We start from the raw sequence: 13,990 nt of genomic DNA, 5'->3' as shown, positions 1-13,990 counted from the left end.
CCCTTTTTTCTTTTTTTTTGTGAAACAGAGTTTACGCCTCCACCCACACTCACACGCGCATCGTGCGCTTTTGCCCAAGTCAACGACGTGAATACATGCCCTGTTGTGCTTCATCAATTTTTTTTTTTTTTTTTTAAGCCAACTTGCACGCGAGCCTTTTTTCCTCGCACCTCTTTTGAATCGTTGTCACTATGCCTTTTTAGCAGTTGTTTTGTTTGAACCTTTGCAGGTAGGCATATTATCCACACGCATGCGTGGACGAGCGCTAGCCCGTTCTGCGTCAATTTCACTTCCGCCGTGCCAGTTTCTCCCACTGGAAGGACGTATGGATAACGCCTCCCCTTTTAACCCCCTTTCATGAAGTTCATTTTTCGAAAAGACGAAACTGCGCTGCCCCTCCTGACCAAATGAGCAAAAAAATTGAAAACCCAAAGATTTTAAAATTAGCTGAGCGCCTTGTGGCACTAAAGCAGGATGAAATTGGTACGCCGTCCCAAAAAAAAAAATAGAAATACTATGCATTCATAGAGTGTAAGGGGGATAGAACAAATTTAAGCGATGCGGTGCTAGCCATGCATGGAGCACCCCGCATGTTGGGGGGCAGACAAAATGGCTAGCCAACACGCGGCTGTTTTTAACCCGTTTTTACGTGCACCATCGCTCCATTTCCCTGCACCTTTTTCTCCTTTGCCGCTTCCCCCCGAGTAGACCACTTCACACACCTATTTAAAGAACGAATAGCAGCCAAACCGAAATTCTCGCAAAAGCCAGCGGAAGAAATTGAACCTGTGCGTCCCCACACCAAGCGACTTCCCAACCCTGGGAGTTTCAACCATCAGAGAAGGCACATCATTTTTAACTTTTATTTTAAGTTATTTCAAACGATTAGGAACACCTTCCTTTTCGTAAGCAGATGGGCCGCTCAGGGGTCATCCCCGAAGCGCCTTTTTTCAATCGACAAGCTTTGCTCCAAATGGGGTGTGTCTGTCTGCATATATCACGTTACATCTGAGTAGACGTCCACTTATGTGCGTCTTTTTTTTTTTACCCTCCCCCTTCAGCTGCGTAAAAAATGAGGGCGATGAGTGCCCGCCACCTGCTCAGCAAAGTAGGCAGTTCCCACATTCTCAAGTCGCTCATTAGCAGCCTGTCGGGGACCCTGGCGTCCGTCTTTTTCAAAAAGGCATCAGATGTGTCTATTTTTAGTACCAATTTGGAAGGAGTAACTATATCATGGAGCGTCGAAATTGGGGTGAGAGTAATTTACCTATTCCTGTTTTTCGTCTGCAACATGGTGATGCTTAAATATTACCTCTTGCTGATGAACCACTACTCGGCCTTCCTTTCGACCATCCTCAATTTTGTTTTTAATTTTTTTTTAAGTGCTATAATGGGTGTACTTTTTTTCAGTGAGAAGAGGGACTCCTACTGGCTGCTAGGAGGACTCCTCATCATCGTCGGGTTGGTACTAATTATGGCTGATGCGGCAAATGAGGAGAAGAAAAAAAAATAAGCGGCGAATGTCGTTCATTTTTGCTTCCAATTAATCCTTACTGCACACCCCTTCCAGGTGGGTAAATCGTCAGTTGTTATTTTATTATTTTTTTTTTATTATTTATTTATTTTTTTTTTTCTTCTGTGACTTTTTCTTAAAAGTGGAAAACTATTTGCCCCTTCCCAATTTGCACACGTTTAACACGCAACATTGGAAAGAAAAAAAAAAAAATAAAATACAAAGAAACGATATAAGGGGGAGATACGCAACCACACTTCATTTGTGAAATAAACTTAAAATTGCACAAAATTAAACGAGGCGACTCAACCAATTTGCATAAAACAACGTATCACACGCTCAAAACGTAGGGAGTTTAAAAAAAAAATTCAAATAACATTTCGATTGTCTTCCAACTGTCTCTCTATACTCGCCATGAGCAGGAAGTACGCCACGATGCTCACTATGGCAACAACTAAGTGGAGGAAAACTAACGTAGCATTTGCAAAGAAAAAAACGATAGCTTTGTAACAATTACAGTCAGGCATCCCAGAAATGTTCGTAAAAACCACATCGATAATTGTGCACAGCACATAAATCCCGTAGAAGCTGGAACTCAAGTCAACAATGGCCATGACGGCTGAAACGATTGCCACCAGGGACCACTCGTTTTCCGTTCCCCATTCTCTGCAGCTAATCACGGAGTAGTACGGAGCCATGAGGTTGGAGGCCCCTTGAAAAGGGTCAAAAAAAAAAAAAAAAAAAAAAAAAAAAAATGAGGAGGGGAGAAAAATGACTCAAAAATGACTGCAAAATGGTGAAAGCGAAGAGGTCAAAGCACATTTAGGCCAAAAGTTCGAAACACTCTTGCATTTTGTAGTCCTTACCTATTGATAAGGAAAAGCCGAACAAGGAGTCAATCAAAGGGGAGCAATGCAAGTCTGATGCCTTTGGGTATAAGAAGACTCCATAAGACAACAGGGACAAGCACATGTACAGTATCATTAAAATGATTAGCCACTTTCGAATGGGGTTGTAAATGAGAGGGGCCGTCCCTCCGCTTCGCAGGGGCCGCCCGCATATATAGTTCAGGATTTTCATTTCGAACGGAAAAAAAAAGAAATGAAAAGAATATATCTTGATCGGTTTTTTTTTCTCAGCCTTCTGTTTTGAAAAGGGCAAAAAAATATAAGCAAAAATGTGTGTGCATGCTTAGACTTCCCATGTGTGGGAGAAGCACAGGTCGATGTGCGTTCCCCTCTTTTGAGAAAGGAGAGCAGTTTTACGGCCACAGGTGTGCGCTTGAAAAATAAAATTTAAAAAAGTGTCCTCGTAAAAAAAAGGAAAGAAATATAAACACATGCACAACAATACAACTATACACACGTAAGGGGGACGACGTGACAAACTAACGGAGGCCAATTCGAGGGAAACAAACTGGGGCGCATAGTAGACGGCATGAATCCGCTTGGGCATACTGAAAATGCCTACACATGCCATTTCGCTGCGCAAGGTTACGGGGCCCCGTGATTTTACTTCTTCTTTTTCTTTTCCTTTTTTTTTTATTTCTGCTTATTTCAAGGGAGCTGCCTCCATAAGCAGTCGCGGAATCTTTATGTTACAAAAGGAAGATGGCGCATTTATTCGTTTCTACAAAACGGTTGAGCAAAAAAAAAAGAAAAAAAAATTCACACGTCACCCCTTTTTTGGTGCTGCCGGAGCGGGGTGAAAAATGTTACACTTCACAGGCGTATATTTTACCACGTCAAGGCAGAAGGGGGCAGTAAAAGGCTCGCCCCCTTCTAGCGACGCAATGGGAGAAGGAAGGCCTTCCTTCCTGCCACAGTTCTACACATATACTTATACACATTTGTATACACACAAATGGTGAGAACCCCCCCTTCCAGGTCACCCTCCGTGCAAAGTTGAGAGGAAGCAGAGCTTGTCGCCATCCCTAATCTGGTACTCATACATGTGCATAATTTCCCAGTCATATTCATTAATGAGGACTATAATTCCCGGTTTTATCTTCGCCTTTTCATTTAAATTGTAGTTTTTACGCTCTACGTGGTCAACCACCACTTGGCAAAACTCCGTGCCATCACACAGGACGTGGTCGGCAAAAACGTCCTTCCTATCAACGAGGATGTGGTTTCTTATGTAGGCAATTAAATTTTCAAAACTGAGCTTCTCAGATTCTATTTCTAAAGTTACCACATTTTTGGACTTATCCTCCAAATAGCTTTCCAGTCCTCCCAAAAATTTTAATTCTACTTTCTTCTTCATGGTGTAGGACGTGTTTTCTGTTAGCCCAAATGGGTTTGCAGCTTTCTGGTGAGCAAAAAGGTGGGGCAGGTTTATTCTTGGCAATCAACGGGGTGTTTCCCAAAGGTGTTTGGCAGTGCAATTGGAGCTTGCAACTTTGCAGTGCCACAATTTGGCTATATTTCACGCAAATTTAGTTTCAACCCTTTTTTGCTCCTCTTCAGTTGATAAATTCAAAGCGGAAAAAGAAAAAAACAAGAAGCATTTTTTTTTAGCAAACACTTTTGTTGCTTTTGCGTCCGCTCGGAGCTGCAACACGGTGGGTGACTTCCCTCTCGTATGTTCGACTATCTAGCGGTTTAAGAAAATTTCCCCGTTTTTTTTTTTTTTTTTTTTTTTTTGCCAGCGGGGCTGCTACATATTTTTTGTGCACAACTCGCATGAGCTTGCCACGCGCGGCGCATTTCTTGCAGCTTATATGGACCTCCTCTTTTTGAGCATCCAGCAAGTTCTCATCAGGCTTACACGCTTGTTAACCGTTTTATACGAGAAAAAAAGGGAAACCATTATGCTTAAACTACCATATTTGTATGAAGACTGGTAAGCTTGGATTTGCCGCGGAGCTAGCCACATTTTGGCGCTACCCCATGGGGGGGCCCGTTTGTACCTCCACGTTGTCCCTCCATTGTGCCGCTTCATTGCGCCGCTCCCTTTTGACGCCCCCTTTTTCACTTCACACCGCGTGCGCTCGCAAAAGTGGAACAAAGAGAAACGGGGGCCATACCATGTCTACACATTTTACATGTTTGCCGCTGCTGGAGAGAAAACGCTGCTTCGTTAAAGTAGCGTGATGATGAGTTTTCGCCCGGTGCGCCGCAAAATATCTGCAGACCAGTGGCGACCAAACGGACTGCTAAAAGACGAAAAAAAAATCTCAGAAAAAAGCAAAGCGGGCCGAAAGATGTGTTCAAAAATACACGCAGTGCTCCGCACATGGACAAGCTTACTACAGGTGTGTAAAACGAATTACAAAAAAAAAAAAACGTGACCAAAGTTGTGAGTGCCATGTGGAACGGAACACAGTGGTGGAGAGGTGGCATAGGTTGACCCCCTTCAGGAAGGATAACCTTCTTGTACTGTTTTCTTACTAACCTAGAATGCCTTGTTTTTTTAAAGCTTCTCTGAAGCTACTTAAGCTCTTGCGAGTTTCGGACTGAAACTGATGATTCTCTTCTGCACGGCTGTTGTACGTTAAGCCGTTTTGTGCAAAACTGGGGGTGGGAATTAAGGCATTGCCTAAGACATTGCTTCCGTTATCTGCGTAACTGTTTAATTGGATTTCCTTTAGCATATTATCCAGCCTGAACGCGTTGAGTGGGAGGTCCCCGATGCCGGCGAAGGCTACGTCACCCATGTTGCTACCTAAAGGGGCATTTAACTTTGCATGCTCATCATTATTCTTTTCTTCCAACGAAATGAAGTTTTCTTTTTGCACCCTATCACAAGAGTAGTTCTTGCCTAGCAGTACGTCCTCATTATTTACCCCCCCTAAAAAATAGTCACTCCGTTGCGAATTATTAGATTTGTTTGTGCCTCTCATATGCCCGTCGTCTCCCATGCTGCACTTCCCCAGAGAGTTTCCCCTTTCTCTTCCCTTCGTACGAACTGATGGAAGAGTGTCCTTCGCTATATGGCTCAAATGAGACGTCCTGGTGGTACCGCCCAAATTGGCATCTGCAGAACTGCCATTTATAATGCCTCCCCCTATGTGGCAATTCAGTTTATCATTTTCTCTGCCTAACTTGCCTACCTTATCTTCATCACCCATGTTGGGCCTCTTACCCTGGTTCGTCTTCCCATTCGAATTGCATTTAATGGGAAGCAGTTCGTTCATACTGCCACTGGCCTTCCCCCCCTTGGCCGATTTCTCAATTATACTGCTAACGTTCGACGGGATGAGCGACTTCATATCTTCGAGCACTTTGTCAGCGTATGTTGACATGTCCCTCAGTCCGTTTTTTTTATTTCCAGAGTAGTTGAATATCTGCGTCTTCATTTTGGGCTTCGCCGAAAGGGTGTCATTTGTTAAGCCGTTTCTCTCTCCTCCCTTTTTAACGTCCACCGATTTGGACCTCCTCGCATTTTTGAGGCCCCCCTTTTGTTTGTCTGGCAAGTTTGCTTTTACCTTTCCGCGCCCATTCCTATCATTAGTGCCACTCTCCTCGCAGGGCTGATCGCCTCTTCGCGGCTGCCTACGCGACATGGCTTCGTTGCAGTTGGGGGGGGGCAGATGCCTGCCATTGGGGTTGCCATCCTGTAAGCCATTGGGATTGCCATCCTGTAAGTCATTGGGTTTGCCATCCTGTAAGTCATTGACGCTTGCACCAAGTGTACCCTTTCCCTCATTACAAAGGTTAGCAATGCCTACACTGCTGCTTAACGTGCCTAACGTGACTGACGTGCCTTCCCTGTTTACCCCCTCCACGCCGCTTCTATCCAGCTGGTTGTAATTTAAAAAGGCGCGGTCGTAAAGTGGGGGGTTCGCGTCTGGCCTCAGCGAGTTAATGTCGAACAGGTAGGAGCTGTTCAGCTTCTCAACTTGGAAAAGGGTGTTCTCCCCGTTGGGGTGATATTCCCTGTTGGGGTGATATTCCCTGCTGGAGTGATATTCCCTGCTGGCGTGGTTGAGGGGGGGGAGATGCATGCCGCCTGCCGCGGCGCTGCCCACTGCTGGGTAATCCCCACTTATCGCATTTACCCCCCAAGGTGTGTTCACATTTTCGGCGCTCTTACTGACTCCATAGTGTGCATATGCGTGTGTGGCCATTTGACCTCCTACCCCGCCATGCATCATCCCCATGCTCATATTCAAATCGCCATTACCTGCGGCCTGTTTCATGTTTGCCTTCTCCTCATTGGCATGGTTGAAGCCAAGCGGTGTGGAAGCGAAAGCTCCGTGGTTGCCACTGCTCGAAGAGTTCACCTGCATATAGCTACTCTGACCCAACTGGAAAATTTTATTTTTACCCGCGTGGTGATACAAGTCCCTATTGTCTAAATAGCTGTTGGGGAGCTTATTCAAGTGGAGTGCTTCCCCTTCCATGTTGGCGAGGGCCAACTCGGGTGGAAGCGTTTGTTCGAGGCCAATCAAGTTTGGACCAAAGCACGTGGCGTTGTTAAGGCTGATATCATTTAACATAAAATTGGTGGGCAGTAAATCGTCATATAGGTATTCTTCGTTGCTCACCAGGGGTGAGTTCTTTTCGAGGGAAAACAACTCACTTGTGCTTTGTTTATGGCTTGTCTGTCTCGGTGCACTTGCGCTATCTGGGCCATTTGCACGTCTCCCTTCACACATTTCTCTGCTGCCTTCCACGCCAACTCCTCCCAAATTGATATCCATGGAGCTGCTTGCAGAATTTGTGCTTGCGAGCATGTGTGTGCTCCTTCCACTCGCGGAAGACGCCGCCTTCTCATTCTGACGACCGTCTTCCGTGTCGAACGTTCCATTCAGCGTTTCGGATGATAGGGACATGGAGTCGCTGCTCAAAATGATGGTGGTGTCCTGCCGTTTATTATTCAAGCTGTCCTTCGACCCATTGGCCTTTTTCTTTATCTTTGTAATCTCAAAGTTTAGTATTTCCTTCGAAATATTTTTGTTGTTTAGCTCCTCCTTTATTTTGTTCTTAACTAACTTAGAGATGTTATTAACGAGCAGGTGTAACTTTTCTTTGCTCCTCGCCTTTTTGGCGGACTGTCCCTTTGCGCACTTCTGCTCGTGGGGGAGTGTCCTAAAATTTGTGTTGCCGTTCGTGCGGTTATTTTGACCATACGTTTTTTCTTCCCGCTGTGTTTGCTTTGTTGTCTTTTCCGTATTTGCTGCCTTTTCTGCCTTTCCTACCTTTGCTGCCTTTGCCGCCTTTTCCTTCTTGGCGCCCTTCGGACCAGCGGGGCCACTCCTTGGGGCCTCCCTTTGACCACTGCTGGGACCCCCTTCTGAATTCACGTCCGTCTCCTCATCCGTTAGGAGCGTATTCTGCAACTTCCTATACGGGAACACTTCATTATTTTTGAGGTCGATTATCCACGCCTGGGACTTTTTGTGTTGAGCATTTGGGTCCTTTCCGTTTGGTGCGACTCTTGGCCCATCGTTCCCATTGGGGTTATTCACTCTTCCCTCTCTCGGAATATCCCACCTGCTTGCATCTGCGGTGGTGCCACCCGACACGTTTTTATGTTCATGCGGGTTATACCGCAAAGCATTCAAATGGTTGTTCGTCGATTTGTTATCATCTACTAAGGCGTTATCTCTACCTATTGGGGGCAACTTACTCGCATCTGCCTTGGTGTAAATATGCTCCATGAGCTGCCTACCACATTTGGAGTTGTTCCGTTCGTTTATGCCGCTTTGCTGCGTTTTGGCGATTCTGCTTGCTGTGCCATGCTGACTTTGTGGGTGATCGCCCCCAGTGGAGTTCCCTATCTGCACATCTTCCCCCTCACCGTTTATTTTGTACCTGAAGACGCTTCTCAAATTGTTTTCGTTCCTCTGCTCCGAGTGGTCTGCGGCATTTGTGAAGCCCCCATGATGAAAGGTGTTCGTTTCGTTTCCGGCACTTATATGATTATTCACAACGTAGGAGTCCTCCATACCGCTCACCACATGCGTATCGCTGGAGCTGATTTGATCTTCCCGCAAATTCCTTTGGGCCAACTGCGCCATTCCATACGGATAGTACGCCTGGTCCGTTGTGGAGTAATCCCCCTGTGTGACTCCATTCGAGTCTTCCTTTCCTTTGAGCGCCAATTTAGTGTCTCCTTCTTCTAAATGCCCCCCTTGGGTGTTTCCCTTGTTGTGAGGATTTCCCTGATGTATTAAATTCCCATCGTACAAGCTCTCCACTTTTTCTTTCCTTTGAATTATATATTTATGCATATCCTCGTTCATTTGCTTAATCCTATTCGCTGCGTAAATTTTTTCTATACTTTTTAAGACTCCCTCCGTTGGGCCTCTGTCCTCTGCCTCCTTGACCTTTTCAACGCAATGCTGCCTCTCCCTTTCGGTGGCGTAGAACCCGTTTTCCCCCTTCCCATTTGCTCTGTCTTCATGGGAGAACATACGGTGGATATCCCTCGTGATGTTATCAATTTCGAAGATGTCATTTATGCTGACGTCTTTATTTTCGTTGCGAACCAAATTGAAGCTGGCATTTGAGTTTTCGCCAAAGGGGGAGAAAATCTTCCTATCGGGTTCTTCGCCGTTCGTGTCTTCCCCGTTAACGAGTTCGATTTTTCCCTTTTCTTCCTCTTCAAGTGGAGCTTCTCCAGTTGGGTGAACTTCCCCTTCGAGTGACTTTGGGCGATTGTGTTGGGTTGGGCCACCTGCGTTGGGGGCATCCTTCCAGCTTTGCCCGTTGAGCCAGCTTTGTTCATTCAGCCCGCTTTGTCCGTTCAGCCCGCTTTGCCCGTTGAGTCCGCTTTTCCCCCCGGGTGCACCCGAAACGAACGGGGACTCCCCTCGCCGCGCTTTTGAAACCTCCTCGTCGTATTTCCCCTTAAGGCTCTCCAAATAGGTGAGGCATTTTTCATATTTTTTCTGCCAGGCGTTGTTTTCTTTCAGTATCGTCCTGACCTTCCTATTCAACTGAGTAGTTTGACTGTTCGACGTTTTGAGCAACCCGTTAAGCATGTTAATTTTGGCTTTACTTTCTTCTAGCTTCCCCTTTAGCAGGTTAATTTTGTCTATATATATTTTCTCCGCCTCCGTTTGTACCGCTTGGATGTCTCCACTGCTGTGCCCTACGGCCGATTTCTTCAGCTGGACGTTTTTCTGCTTCAAGTCGAAGACCTCTTCGTTTAGGTCAAAAATTTGCTGCTTCAACGTATCCACTTGTGCTTCTAACTCTTTTATTTTGTTTTCTCTATCTATTATTGCTTCTTTATTTTTTGCTTCTTCACCACCTGAGAGAGTTCCCTTTTGCGTTGGATCGAGGGGATCATCTGCCGCCTCATCGCAACGTGATAGAGCCATCACATTTGCAGACAAATTTGTGTTTTCCCTATGCAAGTCAAAATTCCGATCGTTGAGCATTCCAATATTTGTTTCTAACTTATGTATGCTCTTTTCATACTCGTTAATGTGCGTATTTTTCCTGCTTAACAATTTCTTCAGCTTTTCATTTTCCAATTTTAGCGACTCCATCATTTTGATATCATCTTTTAAAGTGTGCAGTTGGTTTTGCAGCTGGTTTATTTGTTCCTTTATAATTTTTTTGTCTCTTATTTGTCCCTTGAAATTGTTTAGCTGTCTGTTCAGGTCGAGGGCGGACTGCTTACCCTTCGTCATATCTCCACTTGGTCTGCACACTGTCTGTTGTGAGAATTCCCCGATGGAGTCATCCCCTCGGTTTTGCTTCCCAGTCACATCATCCAAATCTATTTGTGACTCAAGGGCTATAATCTGAATGCTCTTCTGCTGCAAGTCCCCCTTCATGTTTTGGTTCTGTCTGGACAGATTATCCAACTGGTCGTGCAGCTTCTCAATGTGCTTTTCCGTCGCCAGGAAGAGGCTATCTTGACTCTCCTTAATTTTTTCCATCTTAACATAATCGATTTTTAGCCTTTCCTTTTCTCCGTACAGTTTTTCAATTCTCCTTCTTAACCTCTCGTTGTGCGATTTTAACAAATTCATTTCTTTCTCGAAGGACTTCATCGACTCGAATGTCTCCATCGTGAGGACGCCTTTGCTTTTTTTTTTTTTCTTCCCCTTAGCACTGCAACTGTTCCCTCGCTCAGCATATACACTGCTGCTTTTGTCCATCCCGTTGGAGCTCCCCAAATGAGTTCGTTCCTTCCTATCATTCAGCATCAGGATGGCCGCCGCTTCGTCATTATTTTCGTTCATGCTATCATAGCAGGTTTTAATTTTTTCCAAAATCTTTTCCTTCAATTCGTTGATCTTTTTCAGTTCGTTGTATTCGTCTCGGTTTAGATTATCATCCGTGGGACTGTGCGCGTCTTGGGGGGGGTCCCTCTCCCCTTTCGCTCCGCTCGCTTCGAATGGAGCAACTTCTTCGCCACTTTGGGCACCACTCTTGGGGGTGCTTCTTCCATCCCTGCTTAAGCTCCTAAAAAAAATCGAATCGACACTCGTCTTCTTGCTTATCATCTCATTTTTAACATACAATTTCGTGTTAACGTCCTTTATATCTGTTTGCATAAAATTGTCCTCCATATTTCCTCCCCTACTGTTCGTCTGCACTTGTTCATTTTTCAAACTGGCGCTAACCGTTTGCGTGTTTTGATTGCTCACCACGAGGGTGTTCATTTCCGCATCAGTCAGTGTGCCTTTATTCGCCGTCCCCTCGGTTGACTTCCCCATTAAGCACATCTCCAGTTGCCTCCTCACACTGTCGTCATTCTCCTTCTCGACGAAGTACTGGAAGGCCTTATTTAGAGAATCCCCATCAATGCATTTTAAGTAGTTCAAAAAGACATCCATTTTTTCTTTTTTCTCTCCTTCCAAAAATGGTCCATTTTTTGACCCCTTCGGATTTGCACGAACATTTTTATTTCCGCTGTGAATGCCCTCCTCCACCATCTGCATGTAATTCTTGCTATCTACACTCCCGCCAAAGTGGGCGTTTATTTTGTCGTATATATCCTCCATGGGGGGAGAGCCACCATCAAATGAGTAGTTCTTCCTCTCCATACTGTTCTCTGGTAATGTGTGCAGAAGATTTCTCTCCCCCCTCTTGCCATCATAAAAGAAATCGTCACCTGGTGAACCCCCCCCTCCGATGTCAACACCGGTATGTGCTTCATTCCCTTTTGTGCCACTTTTATTAGAGTAGGGTTCCTTCGTTTGGTTAAAAATTTCAAACACACCTGCTTCCATTTGGTTGTTACGCATGACCCTTTTGGTACCATCACTGGGGGGGTATCCCGGCGAGCTTCCCTGCGTGAAGACGTCTCCATTTTGCGGCGCCTCTCCGGTTGGTTCCCCTGAAGTATTTGCATCACCTGCAGTGAGCACCCCCCCCATTTGTTCTCCTAAAAATGGGGAACCACTAACCTTTTCGATGCTCTTATGGTGCATCCCCTCTACTTGGGGGTCCTCTTTACCGATGTGGTCACTAAGGTTAGTCTTCCCATCGATAGAGGCCTCCTCAGATGGCGCTTCCATCTCCTCTTGGCTATCCTCCTTGGGCGCATCTCCAAGATTTGCATTTTTTCCTTCCTTTCTCCTTTGGTACCTTTCCACATAGTAGGAGATATCCTTTGGTATTTCATAACGATTTAGTATCCTCCCCTTATTCTCACTTCCCTCCTGTGACTTTGCAATGTCGTTTCGACTGCTCCCTTCTTCGTTAACCTTCCGCCACTCAAATTTCATTTGTTTCGCAGTGTGCTCATTCGTGGGATCTTCATCTGCTCCCCCCTTCAACGGTTTGTTCTTCATTTTTGCGCCGCTTCGTTTTGGTGTAGACCCCGTTTTCTTCTTGTGTGTGTCGTTTCCTTCCTCTGTATGCTCCTTCCAGGCGTTCCTTTCCCCTCTCGCGTTCGCAAGTTCTCTTTTTTGTTTCCACGTTGGGGGGTTGGCGGTGTGCGCTTGGTGCGCCAGGCTATCGTCCGGGTCGTCATCCGCGTCGTCATCCGTGTTGTCATTCGTACCGTTTTCCACCTCGTCACTCACCTCTTCCGTTTCGTGATCCACCTCGTCCGTGTCTTGCTCCGCTTCTTCAGTGTATTGCTCCGCTTCTTCCGTGTATTGCTCCGCTTCTTCCGTGTATTTCACCGCTTCCACCTCTTCTTCCGCTTTCTCGTCGTCGTCCTCCCCCCCCACAGGGCTCCCCCAATGTGCAGCACCCCCCTTGCCCACTTCGTCGCTCCTAAAGTGGACCTTCCTTTTGCCTACAAAACCCTGCTCGTACGTATCTGAGGTGCTGTTCCCGGACGATGAGGGGGAGTTCTTATCCACGCTGCTTACAGCATTCTGGTGTGTGTTTTTTTTTTTCAATCTGCTGCCATTTTGTTTGCTCCTCTGTTTGGCGTCATCAGCATTGTGGAGGGGCTGCCCCGGGGTGGGATAGTCATTCGCCGCCTTCACCGCAGTTACCGCGTTGGTTGCCTTCACCACCTTCAGCGCCGCCCCCCCCCTCATCAGCTTCTCATGCTCCTTTTTCAAAAAGCCGAGGTCCAGCTTCTCCTCACCGAAGTCATAAAACAACCCGTTGCTGTCCTTGAACGTCTTGGGCTTGAGGAAGTGCCTGGACGCATCATCAAGATCGTCGACGGAGCCCTTCTGCTGGGCATTTTTAAAGGCGCTCAAATTGTTATACATATTATTTTCAAATTCTTTTCGGAAGTTATAACTGAGATGGTTCGCAATGTGTGTACCTTCATTGGAAAAGCTCCCGAATGGATCCCTAAAAGGGAGTCCTCTTATTTGATTATCTCCCTTCATGAGTGAGTATAAATTTTGAGGGTGGTTGGCCGCCGTGATTCGCTCCTGTCCCCACTCGTCCTCTTCGGTGTCCTCCATTTGGTTGGCTTTTCTCATCAGAGTGACTCCGCCGAGTTTGCCATCCTCCTCCTCATCCTCCTCGGCTTCTTCACTCCCCTCATCCTGCGCATACGGTTTTTCTCCCCCGTTCCGATGGAGCTGCTCCTCTGTTTCCTCCCCCCCCGACGTGTTTCCAAACCTGGGGGACTCCAATTCACTGCCAGATTGTTCATTCTTGTTGTACTCATAATCGGAAAACGAATTTTTGGTTGTCTCTTCAATGTCGTAGATACTTTTCCAAACGGGTTTTTCTAATTTCTCCTTTTTAGAATTCTTCAAATTGTGGTTATATGCATAATACGGTACGTCCTTGATGGATGCCACTCCTTCCGATTCGGAGTCGCTGTACCCGATTTTGCAAGAAACGTCAGAATGCGTTTCGTAGTCCCTGAATTGTCCCTTCATGGCATTTTCGTAAAAGCCAAATTGGTACTGCTTACTCATTTTTCGTCACTCTTGAGGTTTGACTGAGGCGGTCAAATCTGCACACAGACTTAACCGCCAATATACACATAGACATGTAGGGGATTCTGTATGTGCTCATTCCGCGGGGCACATATGAGAGTGCCCCCTGACGCACAGGCGGAAGGTCAAAAAGGGGAGCAGTTCTCCGAATGTAAATTTCCTCTTAAGAGGTAAGCAAAATGGGCATGAAAAACAAAAAAAAA

General features: G+C 46.0%; 4 protein-coding genes across 4 annotated transcripts; 1 reads left to right on the top strand and 3 right to left on the bottom strand.

The window, feature by feature from the left end:
• Positions 1 to 137: 137 nt before the first annotated feature.
• PVX_092530 (hypothetical protein, conserved) lies at positions 138 to 1,513 on the top strand (the record flags this gene model as incomplete). The annotated part of the gene is made up of 1 exon (XM_001615448.1): positions 138 to 1,513. Exon 1 carries the CDS (start codon positions 1,073 to 1,075, stop codon positions 1,511 to 1,513), a length of 441 nt encoding a protein of 146 aa, XP_001615498.1. The 5' UTR covers positions 138 to 1,072.
• A 368-nt stretch (positions 1,514 to 1,881) lies between these two features.
• PVX_092525 (hypothetical protein, conserved) lies at positions 1,882 to 2,593 on the bottom strand (the record flags this gene model as incomplete). Its single annotated transcript, XM_001615447.1, has 2 exons — positions 1,882 to 2,225; positions 2,380 to 2,593. The coding sequence occupies 2 exons, from the start codon at positions 2,591 to 2,593 to the stop codon at positions 1,882 to 1,884; spliced, it is 558 nt and encodes a 185-aa protein (XP_001615497.1).
• Positions 2,594 to 3,267: 674 nt separating this feature from the next.
• Positions 3,268 to 4,113, bottom strand: PVX_092520 (hypothetical protein, conserved). Its single transcript, XM_001615446.1, has one exon. It carries the CDS (start codon positions 3,776 to 3,778, stop codon positions 3,401 to 3,403), a length of 378 nt encoding a protein of 125 aa, XP_001615496.1. The 5' UTR covers positions 3,779 to 4,113; the 3' UTR covers positions 3,268 to 3,400.
• A 258-nt stretch (positions 4,114 to 4,371) lies between these two features.
• Positions 4,372 to 13,766, bottom strand: PVX_092515 (hypothetical protein, conserved; the record flags this gene model as incomplete). The annotated part of the gene is made up of 1 exon (XM_001615445.1): positions 4,372 to 13,766. The coding sequence occupies one exon, from the start codon at positions 13,764 to 13,766 to the stop codon at positions 4,905 to 4,907; it is 8,862 nt and encodes a 2,953-aa protein (XP_001615495.1). The 3' UTR covers positions 4,372 to 4,904.
• Positions 13,767 to 13,990: the final 224 nt, after the last annotated feature.

This window comes from Plasmodium vivax, chromosome 9 (genome assembly GCF_000002415.2).
Source record: "Plasmodium vivax chromosome 9, whole genome shotgun sequence".
In the NCBI taxonomy this organism is placed as follows: Eukaryota; Apicomplexa; class Aconoidasida; order Haemosporida; family Plasmodiidae; genus Plasmodium; species Plasmodium vivax.
Note: the sequence above shows the minus strand (reverse complement) of the source record. Positions and strands in the feature narration are given on the sequence as shown.

Bases quoted from the DNA above. Each gene is read 5' to 3' on its own strand.
- PVX_092520 (XM_001615446.1), bottom strand. From the start codon at position 3,778: ATGAAGAAGAAAGTAGAATTAAAATTTTTGGGAGGACTGGAAAGCTAT.